Genomic DNA, 17,842 nt, shown 5'->3' with positions numbered 1-17,842 from the left:
CGATATCGGTGTTTTCGTGGTGTACTTGCGAGCTTCGTATATAGATTAGACGGGAAAATTAGGCTCTATTTTACCCTGAAAGGGTTGATAACGTTGGAATCCAGAAAATGGTGTCTTTTATATGCACATAGAGGGTCATGAGACTGGCGAAACCGATGTCAGCTGAACACATGCACTGGAAGGATTTCCTCAACTCCACAGCGGGATCCTACTTGTAATCGTCCCATCATGCAAAGTAAGCGGAGATTATATCTATTGAAGACAATTAATGTTATTATACATAATTCACGGCATTTCGCACACAGCGTTAAACGCCCAAGGATCATCAAGAGTTGCAAGGCGAATAGCATTCTCAACATCGCGCTTTCGGAACGCTGGTCCGCGACCGAGACAGATAGGCCCGAGGGAAAGATCTACGACAAGGTCAGTAAATACATGGACAAGAAGACACAAAGAACCATTGAATCTCGGCATTACTCACATTTAATGAAGCTCGCTACGTTGAGCTGCGGAGCCGAATTGAACCGGGGACCGGAGAGGGGCGAGCTCGGGTCCTGAATACGAATCCCTCGCTGCTGTAGCAGCCTTTGCACACCACTCGCATCCATCCACTCATCAGCACCCGATTCATTGACAATTTGCCACGCTCGAGAGGAAACGACGAGTTGTTCAGGCGAGTAGCTATTCCTCCTTGAATTGAGAACTTTTGTCCTCAACTCGATCGTGTCTCCTATTTCGTCGCGCATGACATCGACGAATCCGGAGATGAAGCGGTTGCGCTCGTCGATGGTCAATCGTTTGCCGAAGATTGCTTTGACCCTTGGATCGTCTCTAAATGAGCTTGTTAATAGATAGTATCCAGTCTCGCAGCATTGTCGGACCAGACGGTGTGAGAGTGTCCAGCGCCCTTGCTTTAGGAGATTATCGGGCGATACTATGGTCGGGAAATTCAAGGCGGGACTAGGGATGGATGAGAAGGGGATATTCGGAGACGACAAGACTATTCCGAACGGTAGAATTGCTTGTTCTTGGAAGGGTGGCGTAGGGGGTAGTTGTGATAGTCCAGGCCATTGAGCCGCGAGGTCCGACGTGGACTGGAAGGCGTCATCGAATATTGGCAATGAACCAAGTTGCGTTATGAGCGGATTGTCATTTGAGATTATATCTTGTGTATCGCTGACCGTGGGAGACGTCGATGGCGATACGTCCGCCGGCGCTGCAGGTGCTTGTTCGGCCTCGTCGCAGCCACTTTTGGCAAGCGACACGCATTGCTGTGTAATTTTTTGCAGAGCAGCTGTGACACGAGGCTGATTTTGGAGAATCCCAACCTCGAACAGAAGATTACTGAAGGAAAGGAACGACTCGCTGAGCTCTTCGATGCCCGACTCGAGTTCCTGTACGCGAGATTGCAGATTGACGATCGTGGTCTCTTTTCTCTTGCGATATGCTTGCTGCGCGACGCGAAGCTGCGTTCGACGTCTCTGGATTCCTTGAGTCAGTTCCAACTTGCTCTGTAGTTGCTCGAGATGTACCCACCTCGGGAACTTGCTGATCGTCCGTCCCAGTTCGTGGCCGGCCTCTCTTGCGAGGCGCGGGGGCGTCAGCATTGCTTCGACCATCGTGTATTGCTTTTGAGGCCATTTCTTTATCTTGAAGACATGCAGTGATGTAAGGGATAATCTAAGAACGCGAAAAGGACGTGACGGCGTTGCTTTAGTCATGGGCGTCGGGGGCGTCAGGTCTGTTGAATAATCGAAAAATCGGTGGATCGCCACGATTGGCCTGAACTCCGCCCAAGTTTATTGCTAGAATCCAATTCAGTGCGTCAATGAAGACTGAACCCACTTGTCCTCAATGGTCATACTCATCTTCTTCCATGGGAATTTCTTTGTCTGACCCTAAGTTAAGTCATTAACTAACCTATCCGCTTAACTAATTATTAATTTACCACCACTACTAAGTACTACCTACTCCTTTGCGTCGAAATATTTATTCATATTTCCGGGTGGCGTAGTATTAAAGTTGATATATTAGTTAAAATCTTATCTTTTTAGTCCCCGGCTACGTCGCCACTAATCATAACGTCCTGAATTTGCATAGTAGATTTAAGCGAGTGTAGGTTGTAGTCGGCCCGAATAATAGTTAAGCCTTTAGGGAAAAAATGTGGGGGAGAGAATGGTGACTAGAAATAGAAAGCGGAGTAATTCTTAGGGGACGGCGGGCCCGAGATTTCCGCCTGGGCCAATCACATACCACTTTAATAGAAAACTCCACTTTTCTCGAGTATGATGAATAAACAGGTAAAGACTAATTAACTTTCGACCTAAGTGACTATTGGTTCGCGGTCGGAGCTTAAGGTTATCTATCGACAATGATTTCTCATCACAGCGTAAAGACACTTAATTACGAGTGTAGAGAGGCATAAGTAGAACACACGCCGTGCACCCAATATTATTTACTTCTCTGTGTAGTCAATAGTTTCTGACCACTCTGTACTATTCCTATTTTCTACCCTGTTTATCACTGTCACGCCAGATCCAACTTCCCCCGCACTCCATCGCCACCCTACAGCAGGTCTATGACTCACCAAGGTACTAATAGTATTCCATATTTTTGAGGGCTATAAAAGGCGACGTCTTTTCCTGATTCTAACTATAAATTATCAACTAGGACCTCAAGCTTTCTGTATTGTATGGAAATTCACCACCAATTTTCAACCTTTGATTCCTAGTAACAATCGCAGCAAACATGCTCAAGACCTACGACGTTCTCATTATAGGAGGTGGTCCAGCAGGACTCGCCATTGCCACTGGTCTTGCCCGACAGCTCTATACCTCTCTGGTGCTTGACTCGGGTGTCTACCGCAACGAGCGGGCAACCCACATGCATAATGTTTCCGGCTTTGACCACGTTAATCCAGCCATCTATCGCGCCAAGGCAAAGCAGGACCTCCAGAAGCGATATGATACGATTGATTTTGTGTCTGCCAAAATCCAAACTGTCCGAAAAGTCGCCGACTTGTTCGAAGCGGTAGATGACCAGGGAAAGACCTACCAGGGACGCAAGCTAGCGTTAGGGACAGGTGTGAGAGACGTCGTTGAGGAGCAGGTCGAGGGGTACGCGGAGTGTTGGGGGCGCAGTATGTAAGTTTTCCCACGGCCATTTCTTTGAATTTTTATTTCGATCTATGAAGCTAACATTCGAAGCTTTCACTGTCTCTTCTGCCATGGCTACGAAGAACGCGGCGCAGACTCCGTCGGTGCTCTCGCTACAGGCGCTCCTCCCCCCGAGGCGCTCGCCCATATCGCTATGATGGCTAAGCGACTCTCCAAGCACGTTAATATTTATACCAATGGAAATCCTGAGCTCATCACCTCGACAAAGGCAATTATCCACAGCAATAAGATTGCCTACGATGACCGGAAAATAATCAAGTTCGAACACCGAGACGGTTCCGAGGACAAGCCACCCTTCGTAGTGTTGCATTTTGAAGATGGCACCTCCAAAAATGAAGGATTCATTGTGAGCCGACCCCGCGTGGAGCAGCGTGCACCATTTGCGGGCCAACTGGGCCTGGAGATGACGCCGGCGGGGCATATCAAATTATCAACGCCGTTCAATGAGACGAGCTTGCCAGGTTGTGTGGCTGCTGGGGATGCAGGTGCCCCCCCACCCATGCATGCAGTTGTTCAAGCTGCGCAGATGGGAACATTTGCTGCAGTTGGATTGGTGGCTCAGTTGCAGAGGGAGCTAGATGAAAAGGACCAACTGTAAGGAACAGCAATTGTGTCGTATCGAAGACCTCGGAAGTAGGCAATGAGCTGATGAGTTCGAGTTTTCTTTGACTCTGTATTCTCATTACCCACGTTCGTTATACTATTGATTTGGGAGCGTGTATAACCCTTTGACTTCCGCCTCTTGCATGAATCCATTGAGATATTCCTTCGGTCTTTATAGAACGGAAGCTTAACTACTACTAGTATTTTCTAATAAATCTTAGAACGGTACATTTGGTAATTCTTTTCGGTTTGTCTAGGAATCCGGACTCCACAGGGTTCCGGTGCTCATAGTAGGAAATCTAGCTGGTATACTGATCTAGGGAGGCATTTACTTAATCATAAGGAATACAGCAAAAATTCTCTCTTCAAACTTGGAATACCAGGTACCATTCTTATTTTACATATTTCACATTGGAAGGCATGGCTATATATGGTGTTTCGTTTAGTATTGGTCGCCAAAAGATCCCGAGATCTACCCCGTCTCCACCAGAACATTTGATGTTCGTTTCCCTGTCTGAGAGACAAAGTGGTGTACCCCACTTATATTGTCGCAGCGCGACGTTATCTGTATCTTTAAATGTCACCCGACCAGCCGAGTCCCCGGAGCACTGACGACCATTGATTTCAGACCGACGACTCTGGGGTCGGAATGCGTCGTATAGATAGATCATCAAGCGAGCAAGTTGCGTCATGACGAAGATTTTAAAGACGGAGCTATGCTACTGTCGCTGAGATTCTGCCTGCCGTGGGACAGGGGCACCAAAGACTAGATACTGGCCGCGATAGTGGAGACGGTCGGGCAAGGCCAGGCTAAAGCAGCGTACCGCGTTCGCCAAGGTCTCCAAATTTTGGCGAACCTCTGTGGCCGGCTCGGGCGTTGGGGAACGGCGACTGAACTGTGAATGGCCAGGGTTGTCTAGGGTAGACGTCCCTTGGGGATCAGCGGTGTTTTGAGCTTCCTTCATCAGAGAGTTGATTACAAGGAACCACGCCTGTGGAGACTGGTTGCCACTGTCCTGCAACACTTTCCACCGTTGGTTGGGCTCGGTCTCCATGAAGCAGCTCGAAGTAGGTTTACCGTAAAACCAATTGGCGTTATCAACAGGTACTGCCATATTCGAAATCAGATTCCCCTTCGTCCACTCAGAAAATAATTCTCCAACCTTATCGTGAAATGCGCTAGTCTATATTTAGGTTAGCTGTAGGTTAGCTGCTGATCGTGGCTTGTCCGCAAATACTGTCACCGTTCATTAGTGTTTAGAACACGGTACTTCAGTCCATGGGCATAAATTAAGGTAGGGTAGGTACGCCCCAAACAATTACGAACTGTGACCGTATGCCGTGAAACGAAAAAAGTGAGAGAAAGGGAACTAATCAACGCGAATGTGCGTGAGCGCGAGACGTTGCAAAAAGAGGTGGCTTAACTGTATATGGACTGTTCTGCCACGCACGCTTGCCCTGAAACGAGGAACGAGTGAAGGGGTTACTACCCTGCGCGAGCTGCTCGCAAAGTTTGGTGTGTTCGTCACTATAACGTAAGCGGCAAGCGAGTGGACCAGGCAAGCGAGTGGACCGCCTACCGACCTACTGATCAATATAACTTACTATTATTCAACAACCAACGCCAATTTCCCATTGATAGCTATATGAAATTAATCCTTACAATTTGATCTATAATGCCCTGGTTTCCGACACCTTCCACCGCGCCGTGGTGCCCTCTGATTGGTCGAACTAGTGGCAACCGCCGGTGCTTGTCCAGTAGCATTATTCGCTTCCATCATTAATTGTGCCTCTGCCATCTCATCCTGCCACTCTTCAAAAAAACGGCCCTTTTCCCTGTGCTGAGTTTTACCTGATATATGTCTCTTTTTTGATATCCAGGCGTTCGCACGGCGTAATTGATGAATCTCGGCCTCTAGTAAAGCAACGTGATGTAGGCCAACCTCAAATCCCTTAGCGAGCTGCGTAAGCGCTTGCTTAGCAGGACTAGGTGGTGATTCTCTTAGTAGTCTCCCTATTGATCTTACCTGCCGGTGAATATCAATAGGCCTAGCAGGTTTGCAAGGAGCGAAACTACTACTACCACTATCACGGCTTGGTGGTGGTGGTGGTGGTGTAGGTGTAGAAAGCCTGATAGTAAGCTTTTCAATCACTCGCTCAGGGTTATATGGTACAATCCCTGCGCCTGCGAACGCGCGTTGGATAGTAGTAGGCTTATAGGCCTTATCACGCGCCTGTGGATAGGCAGATAGAAAATCAAGCTTATCAATATGATTGATTCCCATCACCATCAATGATTGGACGAATTGACCATATGCTCGCTTGATAATTGAAAAACAACCTATATCAAGAGGTTGCAAGAGATGTGATGAATGCGAAGGCATGCAGATTGGAATACTATCATTTTCCCTGCAAAGATGATCGAATTCAGCAGTGATATGACTACCATGACCATCTAGCACTAGCAAGCGATATTTGCCAGTAGTGCTATTAGTTAATGGTATAAAATGGTCTCCTAACCATCGTAGGCCAATTTGATCAGTAGTCCATCCATTATCACTAACTTCAATTCGCCATCCTGGTAATAGGTTCTCGAACCACCCATTATTATAGACCTTGCCTTTAAATATAATCATCGGTGGAAGCACTCTTCCATCTGCGCTGATTGATTCAATAGCAGTGACCCATTCTTGATTACCAGGTAGTAGTTTTGATCGATTCTCATAATACTCCGCGCGAGTGACTACCTTAGCCTTGCTAGTGAGGCCCATCGCGAAGCCGGTCTCATCAAAATTGTAGATGTCTTCGTTGGCAATTTCGTAGGTTTGAATAGTATCAACCACGCGATCAAACCATTGGCGAATAGCCTTAGGATCCTCGCATTCAGCTCGCCGATAATCATATCGACGTGAGAATCGTCCCGTAAGCGAGGGTGTTCGCTTAATATAGTTTCGTACCCATTTCTCTCCCACGGTCTTTTGTGGGGATGGTTCACCACGCTGAGCAAGTAATATATTCGCCATTGATCGCACTAGAGGATAGTGAGGGGAAATCCCGCACCTACCCATAGATAATATCCATTTCTCTAGCGAATCCTCCTCCAGTTGAGTCAATTTATGAGAATTCGCGCGTGTGGTAGCGCGTTCAGTAATACCATCAAGGCGGCGACGGAGTGTAGTCTTAGGAACTGTGTATATGCCTGCTGCTTGGCGAAGAGAGAGTGATTGATCTTTTCGAATAGCGTCAATTGCTAATAAGATCCTACCCTCCTGATTGGCACGCGTAGGGCCTGATTGATCACGAATAGGTGGCATGGTGGGTGGTTGAATTGGTAAGGTTCAAGGAACGCGACGCGATCGCGGGTAGGCGGTCCACTCGCTTGCCGCTTACGTTACACGGGGACCAATCAGGAGGCGGGGATGTTCCCGCCCAATTTGGCTTCCGCTAGCTTGGCTAGCCTAAAGAGGTCTAGTAACTTCCGGTTAGGTGGCCTTAGGCCTCAGGCATTCACAGCCACCTAGATCGTGGGTTCTCACTACTAGTAGATAACCATTCTTCTTCCTCATCTCTCTTCTCTGCTCCTCACAACCCATCTCACATCTGCAATATCATCAGTATTTTCTGGAGCCATTAGTATCCACAGAGCATCCTTCCTTCAGAGAAGTTCCTAGGTTGAAGCAATACAATGTTCAGCCCCGTGTCCGACGCGACTTCGCTGACGAGGAATCGAGCAAGTGCCCACTCCATGGCCTTCATCTCCTCGTCAAGTTCGCCACCTACCTCCCTCTTCACTTCCGAATCCGACGTTGACAGCAGAGGCTTCCTTCAGTCTTCCTTCCGCGCTGGCGGTCCGGTGCTTTGCTCGTTACCCGCAAACACAGTGGCCCTTGACCACGCCCAAAGGGCATTCTTGCATGATATGGAGATCGAGATTTATCGCTTGTCCGACCAGATCCTTGACAAATACGCCTTAACTCCCTCTACACAGGATGTAACCGGTCGTCTGTCTGTCGTTCGAAGCGAGTCGATACCAATCCCCACCCTCCTCATCATCATGCCTCGACAGCCATCTCCGAGATCCGAAAAATGGCGCGAAGCAGCCAGGGAACTTCATGCTCGCATCCTCTCCCAATTTATCGATCTTTCCATTGAAATAATTGATGAAAGATTGTTGCGTCCCGCACAGTGTTTCCCTGTCGAGCGCACACATCCCGTCTATTCAAAATGGAGAAGAATCTGTCACGAGATCCTGCGTGTTTCCAATCTCCAGCAATGGGTTGGAATATCATGTTGGCGCTATGGCTATGAGGAGCAGAGAAGGGACAACGCCGTCACCATCATTGTCAGCGTCCGAGAGTCTGCTGATGGCCCATTCCACACCGCTGCTCGACGGATCAAAGGAGTCCTTGCCATACAATCCGTTGAGGATGTCGACGTGCTGTTCATCAAGAACGAAGACCATCTCTGTGTCGATGAGCCCAATATAGGCCCTGAACTTCTGGTCGAGGCATGCACTCAGCATGTGCGTCCAGGGTTAAGCATAGGCATACAAAACAGTTCCGCTGGCTCCTCCACTATGGGGGGTATCGTGGAGCTAAGGTTTCCAGGTCAGTCTGTCTGGCAACGATTTGCTTTGACTTGCTTCCATTGCGTCTACCCCCCAGAAGGGCACCGGTTAAACCTGGACAACATCCAAGGTGCACGAGAATCATTTAGACAATGGGAGTACAACCCCATCTCTCCAGGTGATCGCATGGCCAGAGAACTCCTCCGAGTTGAACAGCCTTCGACATTCGACCTCCAGAACACCATTATGCGCATCAAGAAGCGAATCAATTCCAGACGCTCTTCCGAATTCCTAGAATTGCATGAGCTGGCGGAGGCAATTGAAAAAGGGAGCGGTGGTTTTATGATCCCCCCTGACGAGAAAGCCTACAAAAGCACCCTACGAGATATTCGGTCCTGGGAAGATCGCAGAGCCGTTTTCGAAAATTTCCTGCACAAAGAATCTCACAAACTTGGGCATGTTTTCTGCGGCAGTGGTATCCATCGTCAAGTAACCGTTGCAGGCGGAGACAAGCGGATATTAGACTGGGCCCTGGTTCAAATTGACACGGAGCGACTCCCCACTGGTGATGCTCTTGTCGACGTCAACAAGCCTTTCCCATACTCTCCCCACGACGCTGACCCGCCTACGTTTTACTCTCGGTCGCCTGTAGATCCAATGCGCTTTAAAGAGATCCTATTTAAGACAGGACGCACCACAGGAACGACCTCCGGGGTATACAACGAGCTGAACCAGTGCAGGCTTTTTCACGAATGGGATCCGAATGCCTCGGGAGGCTATCGGATTGTCCCCACCTTCACACATTCGGTCGGCCCCAAGGATGGCAAAAATTTTTGCGAGAAAGGAGACTCTGGCGCCCTCGTTTATGAGGAGAGTGGGAATGTGGTAGGTATGTTCTTCGGTGCCACCGAACGAATGAACGTAGGGTACTTCTCATTGATTTCAGATATTTTCAATGACATCAAGACAATAACTGGTGCCTGCGAAGTTCGTTTCCCAGTTTATGCGGGTTGACTCGGCGGTGCATGATCCACATGGATTTAGTTTTCTTGCTTTCGTCTTGCTCCAGGTCGATGAGCATTCTTATTATTGATACCTTTTCTCAGTATCTTTCGTGATAGCAGAAATTTATCACTGGCTCCTGCATCCGTGCAGTGTGGTGTAATTGCTCAAAGTATGATAGTAGTCTACAAACGACATCCAAAATATCCTTGGACATCTACTAGCGTTTAGGTATCAGTAAGTGATGATCCTATGGAGTAAGAATATCTGTGTAGAAGCAGTCGTGTAGGAATTTTCATATACACTCAATCAAACAACCAGTACTACAATTATCCAGTATCTAGCTCAGCTTAAATACATGCTCCTATGCTGAGGCGTTGGCTTGGGGTAATGGAGGTCACGCGAGTGACAGAAGAAGTGGAGCAACGGCTAGGCTAGTGAAGAAGAGCGAAAAGCATTTCTTAATACAATTCTTATCTCTCTGGGGTCTCGTTAATTCTTTCCACACAAAAATACCCGAAGGCGACTTTTGCATGTAGGTTTCGGCCCTTCAGGTGAAGAGATGAATAGGGCAGCGAGCCGCCTAGACCAAAATCGTGGGCGCTAGGTGACCACCGACATACAAAGGCTGTTGTATGTTTTTGTTTTTTACCTTCTTTCTTTTCGTCTTCTCGTTTTCCACCCCGACGTAATAGATTTTTTTTTCTTTTTCTTTTTTTTTTTTTTTTGGGGGGCGACCAGCGCGGCAAACGGCCACTAGACAGTGATACCTGCCGGAGCAAGTGTATATGACAGCATTTAACTGTGCGTTTGGGCAATACTGCTACACTAACACCCTCGGCTGGACCAGAGCTTGGCAGGAGATATAGGAACATTTGCGGCCGAGAATTTTATCTGGAACTGGCCGAGAGAGTGCTGGAGAGCAGGGGGGCCATTTTTTCTCGTGAACTATCTTATCGACAGAGATGCTGCTCCAAGCGGGGTGGACTTGAGGATGTGGTCGAATTCCTCGTTGCTTTGTTTTCATCTCACTGCTCTCAGCAACGACGGGAAATGACTGCTGAATATTGGAGGCGTCTAAATGGAAAGGAGGAGATTATGGGAGGATCTATGATCGAGGAACTATTCTATTATACTCTGCTGTTTGGTGCTTGTACTATGATATTGGACTTCTCTCCCCTTCTCGATGTGACACAAATACCAGGCACTCACAGCAAATTCGACGCCTCCTCCACGATCGTTTTGAAGCAGATTCGGCTATACGATTCACAATTACACAAGAAAAACGACATGCAATATATGTTAAGACAAGCCAGGCTGAATATTAAAGAAAGACGACCCTAGCGACTCAATTCCGGGTATAACATCAACCCAATTACTACATCCGATGGAGGCAGAACCACCATATCAATTCCACCAGAAACAAAAAGCAAATGAAACCAATCTATATCCCAAGGTATCATGAACAAGCCAAAGCGTACACACGACAGATCAGTATCGGACCAAGTTGGCTATAGCAATATAACTCAAGCAAGTCCGACGAAGAACTATCTCACCAGTTTTTTCAGACACTCACCCCCACGACTCGCGCTAGTGCAAGTTTAAGCCCACTTACCCAGCAGAGCCATCAATCCCGCACCAAGAAGCAATGACATAACCATAAAGGTCAGACGCCTATCATCCTGCGTGCGGTGGGGATCAAACAAGAAATCCCGAGCAAGCAACTCCACCAAACCCGTATAGATCAAAATACCCGCCGAGATCGCGTCCAGCACGCCAGAGACCACATTCGCAGTATAAGAACCAGGGTTATACGTCTCGCGCACACCGAGACCAATTGCAATGGAAATTGGTGTAGTCAGTCCGTACGCCGTGCAAAGAAACCAGGGCAGCCAGCTGCCTTTCCTGAATGGGATAGACGACATGCGGGCGCCGATACCGAGACCCTCGAAGGACTGGTGAAAGACGAGAACGGGGTATAGCGAGGCGAACTCGTCGCCGGAAACACCAAGGTTCAGACCGATAATGACAGAATGGAAAATGACGCCGAATTCGAGGATGAGGAAAGCGGCGATCTGCTGGCGGAAGGAGCGCTCGACGAAGCTGTCGTCATCGTCGCTTCCTTCTTCCAGCTCGCGCATCTGCTTATCCTTTACCTGGTCCGAAGTATTGGAACTGGTTTGGAGGCCATTGGGGTTGGTGTGTGTGTGGTCGCCATGCACGGCAACGCCCTGCGCCATGATGGGTTCTGGATCCTCGCGGCAGATACCGTACTTCTTCTCGACCCAGCGCTCGGCGCCGAAGTCCAGGAGGAAGATTACCATTAGCGAGGTGAGGATAATTGCTGGACACCAGGAGTACAGGCCCCAGTTACCTGTCATGCCGACGCAGCTGGCGGGTCCGATTTCCTCGTAGGCTGGGTCGAGGAGATGGATGAAGGCTGTTGTGACGATGACGCCCGCGCCAAAGTACTTGGCGAAGAGGTAGACATATAACGGGATTCGTAGGCGGGGGACACGCTTCGCGACGACGGGGAAGAAGGTCGCGGCGCTGGAGACGATGAGGATGACGAAGATGGCGGATATGCGTGCGCCCATTCGACCGTCGTACTCGTTGCCTTCGGCATTGAGGTAGCAGATTAGTTCGGTTTGGTCGACTGTGTCGAGGTCGACGTTGTGCGGGTCGAAAGAGGTCATGCTGGCGGTTTTCTCTATTCCCTTCAGGTGGTCGTGTTGTGCTGGAGGAATGGCTGGATCGAGTACGCCAGATGATGATGATGATGATGGATGGGTGAATACCAGGACCGCTGGCAAGACCAAACGAAGGGAGAAGGTCAAGAGAGGAATGAGCGGATCTAACAGGGCAGGATCGGCCGTGTCGTTTTATATTTCTCGCTCGACGAGATCAGGCGAGGCGATGAAAACTCTAGATGAGTTTCGGGGCCGTCGTCGAGGACCTTGGGAGTTGGTGGCTACCAGCCAGGTTTGGGCCCCGACGGTTTGCTCCGGTGAACTTACCAGTGCTCAAGAGATTAATCTCGATCAAATATTCCTCTCAGCAAATTAAATACATCTAAAAACACACTCATCTACTCAATTCCAATTCTATGTGATGTAGTTATGGTGATGGTGATGCGCTCCCGGCAAACCTCTACGTACCACGCCAGCCCACGTTTCCACGTTCAACACCAAGACACAACGTCAGATCTCGGGATCTTGGTCAAAGCTTGGACAGTCTGACCCGATGGCATACCTTGGCGTCGAAGGTCCAGTGGAGCCAGTCCAAAAAGACGCAATATCGCGCGGGTGATTGGGTCGCAGCGGTCGACTGACCTACCCCCAAGGTCCTTCGGCTAATGAAAAAATGGGGATGGGACCACTCACATCGGCCAGAACGGCGCGTTTGCTCGGGGACTTACCAGTGTGGTATGGTTCTGGTTGTAGGGCCTTTTCCACAGGTGGTAGTATTGCCTAGTAGGTTAGGGCGTGGCTGGTGGGTGGTTTCCGTATCCACATCTATGACTGCCAAGGCGAGCAGGAAAAATCAGGAGAGAGAAGAGGCAGCGAATTTAACCGCGCTACCCGAAGAAACAACTTGAGGGGTGGTAGAGAAAATCAAATGGAAGGTTCTCATGGTCGTGACTCATTATATTCGTAGGCGTCGCCGCGGGTGTGTAGTAGCAAACATCAAAAAAGGAAAAAGGCCAAGAGATACCTTGGAAGCCAAGTGAAGCCAAGTTGGCCAAGGTTGGGCCAAGGGCGCACCAAGGTGCCAAAGCCATCTGAGCTGAAGCTCCAAGTCAAAAAATCAACCATAGTCACAGAGAAGAAAGTCAAGATCCAGCCACATCCAGGTCGGAAGGTAGAAAGTCAAGAAATAAGTATGCCAGGGTTTTCATAATCTCGTATCACATCATGTCCAGTCCCGCTGCTGCGTCGCGCGAGCAAGGGGCGCATTCCTCTGTACAAGACCGTCTCAGCCGACTAAACACTGGCAAGTGGACGTCGAATCGAGCCGGCTGGTCTGGTTGTTGCGACAACCCTTCATTTGCAAAAAGCCATTCCAACATGGACAAGAAGTGAAGAAATAAACAAGCAGAACACGAAAGAACCCCCAGAATCCGCTCCCTCCCACGCTATCGCTAAAAACCAAAACATGCAAACAAGCGCTAAAAAGACATCCGCTAAACAGAACTCGAGAAACAAAAAGGAAGAAAAAATAGATACAGGAAGGAAGAAAATCGCGTGATCTACCACGCATCTCAGAACCATCGCTGGTTCCTGTCGTTTTCGTTTTTCACACACACACACACGTACCGCAGTACAACCGCCGTACTTCATTCGTGATCAATGTATCAACCGTAGCAAGGCAGTAAGGTCAAGCGTATCGATCAAGCAACCTGCTGAGCCTGGAAGCCCATCTCCTCCTTGACAGGCGTGCCGAAATCATGCACCATCCGGCGGAAATCCCGAATGACCTTCTCCGGAACACGTTCCCACATCAGCGACCGCGAATACACATCCGAAGTCGAGCCCTGCAGGCGATGCTGGGCTGTGCTGCGCATGGCGGCGAGCGCCTGCTGCAGATTCGTCGGCTGTGACGGCTTGAACGCAGATGCAGAGTCCTCGTCAAATGTCGTTAGTGAGTTATATTGGTCCGCATTGAGCGCAAAGACCTGGGCTCGCTGCTGCTCTTCGGTTGGCATCACGAGAGTGTCGTGCAGCTCATCCAAATTGGATGAGGCGGGTTGGGCCGATGCCATTGGGGGCATGTCCATGCCCGCGATACCGGTGGACGGTGCGGGTGCAGGAGCTGTGTTTGCCGGGGCGGGGCCGAACTCGCTGGGCGAGGAGGCCAGTACGGCTTTCAGCACGTTTGCTGACTCGGCGCGATATTCCTCGGAGAGTTGGGGGAGGTTTCGGCCGGGCAGAGACGTATTGTTGGAAGCGATAAAAGCGCCGAACAGGAGACACATGTAGAAGGCGTTCCAGCTGAAGGGAGCATTGGATTTCTCCGTTCGCTCGATCTGCATGTTCTGCGGGTGCGACTGCGTCGGCGGCACCGTGTCTTGCATCGAGAGGCCATTGGACATGGTAAAGTCATCCCATGGGTGGTTTTCCATGGAGAGACTCTCGAAGCCGGTAAAGTCGGCCTGGCTGTCAACGGGCTTGATGCCACGTTCAAGTTTCTCCACCGTCTCCATCAGGATGTTGTTCTTCTTGCGCAGGTCGGCGGTCTCGAGGGTGTGCACGCGGATCATCTCGTCCTTTTCCATGTGCAGGTTCTCCAGGTAGGCGGTCACTTGTTGCTGTTGCTGCTGTTGCTGCTGGATCAGTTCGGACTCGCGCTTGCGCAGTGCGGCGACCATGTCCTCCAGCTGGCTGATGACGTGCGTATAATGCTTCTTCTCTTCCTCCAACTTTTCGGTGTGGAGCTTCTTCCGCTGGCGGGAATCCAAACTATGCGAGTGGGGTTAGTCCGAACCAGATATTGACAAATGATATATGGCAGCGAGGAAATCCTTACGCAGCTTGGCGGTTCCGCAGTAGTCTCTTCTGCTGCTTCAGCTCCTTGATCTCCTCATCATTACTCGACTGGCTGATCAACTGGTCGATATTACTGAGGGTGCGCTCGGCGGGAATCTCAAAACGAGCGTTCTTCTTGCGAATCCCATCCCGACGCACGGTCAACGGCGACCCATTCCGATAACTCGCACTCTTTGCCTGTGCCGCGGCATCCGCCAAATCCATCGGTGCCGGCATCCAGCCTTGACTGGACTGCGGCGACATGGCTACACCCCCGGCGGCCCAAAGTTCATCCCACCGCGATACGAGACCGCGCCCATGGGGATCGAACTGACCGGGCCAACGGCACCACCGGAGAAAGGTGCATTTGCAGTGCTTTCCTCGGCGGGATACTGGTCGTAGGCGGTTGGGGTACATGAGCCCGAGGCCGTGCGAGACAGCGACCAGCCGGGGGCCTGCGGGGGATAGGACTGGGGGCCGTCGACGGGCATGAAGGATGAGTTGTTGGCGTCGAGGACGGACTGGCTGAGATGTGAGGCCGGGCGCGACTGTTCAGAGCCGGTGGAATAGTTGGACCAGACAGAGTTGCGATGTGAGAAGGCGTCTTGTTCGTATGAGGCGCGGCGGGGGTCGGAGAGACCCGGGGAGGTTGAGTCGAGGATTTTATCGTCCAGCACGCTCATCTCGTCCTCCTCGGGCACGTCTAATGATGAAGATTGTTGGTAGAAGTCGAACTGAGAATACCGAGCCATGGCGAAGAGGCGGTGTGTGTGGTGGGAGGTGGGGCGGGGAAGTAGTAGAACGAAGCAGAAACAGAAGGGGATGTGAGAAACGAAGAGGAGACTAAATAACGATATGCAGTAAAGAGGAGATAAAGGTGAAGATGAAGATGAAGATGAAGATGGAGACAGATGGAATGAATGCAGGATGCAGCAGGAGTAATACAAGAGAGGAAGAAGACGAGACCCCCACGAGTCGGCGGTCTGCGCGGGAAGGCCCCTCTTTTCGCGGATTGGCTGCTTTGCGGCTTGGGCAGCCCTGCGTCAGCCATCAGTATTCGTCTTAGTACACTACGAGTATTCGACTGCTAGTGTTCTAAACAAGAGAAGATCCGATCCGTGCAATATCGATCGAGAGCCTATCGATCGAGTCGAATGTGTACTTTGCTCTGGCATCGCCTACACTTGGACTCTCCTACCTAACATTTACCCTATGGTATTCACGAGTACTACTCTACCATACCCTCTCCTCGTACTTGTGCTAAGTATACTCTACATACTAATACACTACATATACATACACTACACAGTAGACAGAGTATACTGTATACTGTATGTATGCGTACTCTGGTACGGGTCCGGCCCGCGGATCCACCGGTTCCACCATGCACGGTCCTGCGATCACTCGTCCCTCCAGATGACTGCGGGGGTCATTCCCTCCGGGTATGATCATGAATCCATAGTATCCTAGACTAGCAGTGATCTTAGTGATCCCGGAGGTCCTAGTAGGAGAAGGACTACCTTATGGTATAGGGTATGGGCAGGTAGTCGGAAGATTATGTCCCACGCGACCACAAACTCTCTTTGTTACGCTTTTGTTTTCTTCTTTTGGCATACAATGTATTTACACTGCCCTCTTAACTATTACTTCTTTCTTTGTTCATCCGCGGACCCTCCAGCGTCGACAGCATTTGGGCTTGGAAAGGCACGTTGAACGGCTGAACCGCTGTCAGAAGACACCACCCGTTCTGCGTCAGCCCTCACAATGTCTGTTCGCCGTCTAGACTCCAAACGGCATGGCCGGGCGTCCCTTTCGGCCTCCATAGGTTCACAAGTCTCCCCGACTCGGCGGTTCCGGCTGTACGATCTGGCGGTGAAAACCCCGTCCCGACCAATCGACGTCCCGCCCCAGTCCTAGTCGAGTCTTCGCGCCTGCCACTGACTGGTCCTACTAGACTCTGGCCAGAGCCTCCAAATGGCGACTGTGTTTTGGGTCAGATCAGGCGATTATTGTCATCGTCTCTTAGTGTCGTTTCGACTTTACTACTACTAGTAGTAGTGCCCTACTAGTATATACCGAGGGTATCTATGGAAGTATACTACCTCCTCGAATCCCATATTAGAGTAAGTCCTCTCTACCTATTTACATTAACTATCGCAGTATACTGCAATGCAAATGTAAACATACATGACTCACAGTCCCCACCAAACATCCACCCCCCCCAAAAAGTCCTGCCCAACGACCCTGAAACGCTCCAGACGCCATGTAGCCTCACTTTGGCCCACGCCCCTGCCTGATCTGCGCTCAATGCATTGGGCACATCCTTCCTCCATCAGCTAAATGTACTTACAATGTACAGTAGTAAGTGGGACAGGTAGCGTGTACCTGTGCCGACGGGGTGCAGATGCAGAATGCAGCCCCGACCCGCTGTCCGCTTCCAGTCTGGACCATCCGGAGGGTACGCTGTACCCCATACAGCGGACGGGAAAGGTACAGACGAAATCCATGCCGCCAGGGTAGATCGTGGGCTCGGGTTTGTTCCTATTTGTCTGGTCTCCACTTGCTCGTTTCGATGCGGTAAGGGCGTGGGTCGGTTGCTTTCTTTGACCGCTGGACTGAGATTTCTAATTTGAGGTTCTGGAATGTCTTGTAGTAAGTCTCGAGTAAATGAGTCATTGTTCCTGAAGACGATCTGCTGTAGGGGTCTTGAGGGTTCCCGGTAGTGGGAGTCGAGTTGATCGGTCGTCATACTACATGAGATGGTACCTGCTAAAGATTCTACACCTGGCTAAATCACATCATAGGCATCTCCTATCACGATAAATGCCGAAGTGCTCTCAGGAAGAGCATTCCTGACGATTTTGTAAGCTTTCTCATACTAAGTCGTCGAGCAAAGCATATGCTTCACCAACTGTTGCTGCCAACTTGCTAGCCAACCCTCCTACATTTGAGGACCTTGGTCTCCTAGA

General features: G+C 50.1%; 6 protein-coding genes across 6 annotated transcripts; 2 read left to right on the top strand and 4 right to left on the bottom strand.

Annotated features, from left to right (window-relative positions):
* Positions 1-285: 285 nt before the first annotated feature.
* Positions 286-1,607, bottom strand: N7532_010057 (bZIP transcription factor; the record flags this gene model as incomplete). Its single annotated transcript, XM_056622548.1, has 2 exons — positions 286-413; positions 482-1,607. The coding sequence occupies 2 exons, from the start codon at positions 1,605-1,607 to the stop codon at positions 286-288; spliced, it is 1,254 nt and encodes a 417-aa protein (XP_056469964.1).
* A 1,141-nt stretch (positions 1,608-2,748) lies between these two features.
* Positions 2,749-3,774, top strand: N7532_010056 (NAD(P)/FAD-dependent oxidoreductase; the record flags this gene model as incomplete). The annotated part of the gene is made up of 2 exons (XM_056622547.1): positions 2,749-3,143; positions 3,207-3,774. The coding sequence occupies 2 exons, from the start codon at positions 2,749-2,751 to the stop codon at positions 3,772-3,774; spliced, it is 963 nt and encodes a 320-aa protein (XP_056469963.1).
* A 724-nt stretch (positions 3,775-4,498) lies between these two features.
* On the bottom strand, positions 4,499-4,894 carry N7532_010055 (uncharacterized protein; the record flags this gene model as incomplete). Its single annotated transcript, XM_056622546.1, has 1 exon — positions 4,499-4,894. One exon carries the CDS (start codon positions 4,892-4,894, stop codon positions 4,499-4,501), a length of 396 nt encoding a protein of 131 aa, XP_056469962.1.
* Positions 4,895-7,464: 2,570 nt separating this feature from the next.
* N7532_010054 (uncharacterized protein) lies at positions 7,465-9,360 on the top strand (the record flags this gene model as incomplete). Its single annotated transcript, XM_056622545.1, has 1 exon — positions 7,465-9,360. The coding sequence occupies one exon, from the start codon at positions 7,465-7,467 to the stop codon at positions 9,358-9,360; it is 1,896 nt and encodes a 631-aa protein (XP_056469961.1).
* A 1,589-nt stretch (positions 9,361-10,949) lies between these two features.
* On the bottom strand, positions 10,950-12,044 carry N7532_010053 (uncharacterized protein; the record flags this gene model as incomplete). Its single annotated transcript, XM_056622544.1, has 1 exon — positions 10,950-12,044. The coding sequence occupies one exon, from the start codon at positions 12,042-12,044 to the stop codon at positions 10,950-10,952; it is 1,095 nt and encodes a 364-aa protein (XP_056469960.1).
* A 1,694-nt stretch (positions 12,045-13,738) lies between these two features.
* N7532_010052 (putative bZIP transcription factor) lies at positions 13,739-15,625 on the bottom strand (the record flags this gene model as incomplete). The annotated part of the gene is made up of 3 exons (XM_056622543.1): positions 13,739-14,807; positions 14,875-15,125; positions 15,209-15,625. The coding sequence occupies 3 exons, from the start codon at positions 15,623-15,625 to the stop codon at positions 13,739-13,741; spliced, it is 1,737 nt and encodes a 578-aa protein (XP_056469959.1).
* Between the last annotated feature and the right edge of the window lie 2,217 nt (positions 15,626-17,842).

Source organism: Penicillium argentinense (genome assembly GCF_028826775.1).
Source record: "Penicillium argentinense strain IBT 30761 chromosome Unknown utg000010l_segment0_segment0, whole genome shotgun sequence".
Lineage (NCBI taxonomy): Eukaryota > Fungi > Ascomycota > Eurotiomycetes > Eurotiales > Aspergillaceae > Penicillium > Penicillium argentinense.
The sequence above is the reverse complement of the archived record's forward strand: the minus strand, read 5'-3'. Positions and strand labels throughout refer to the sequence as shown.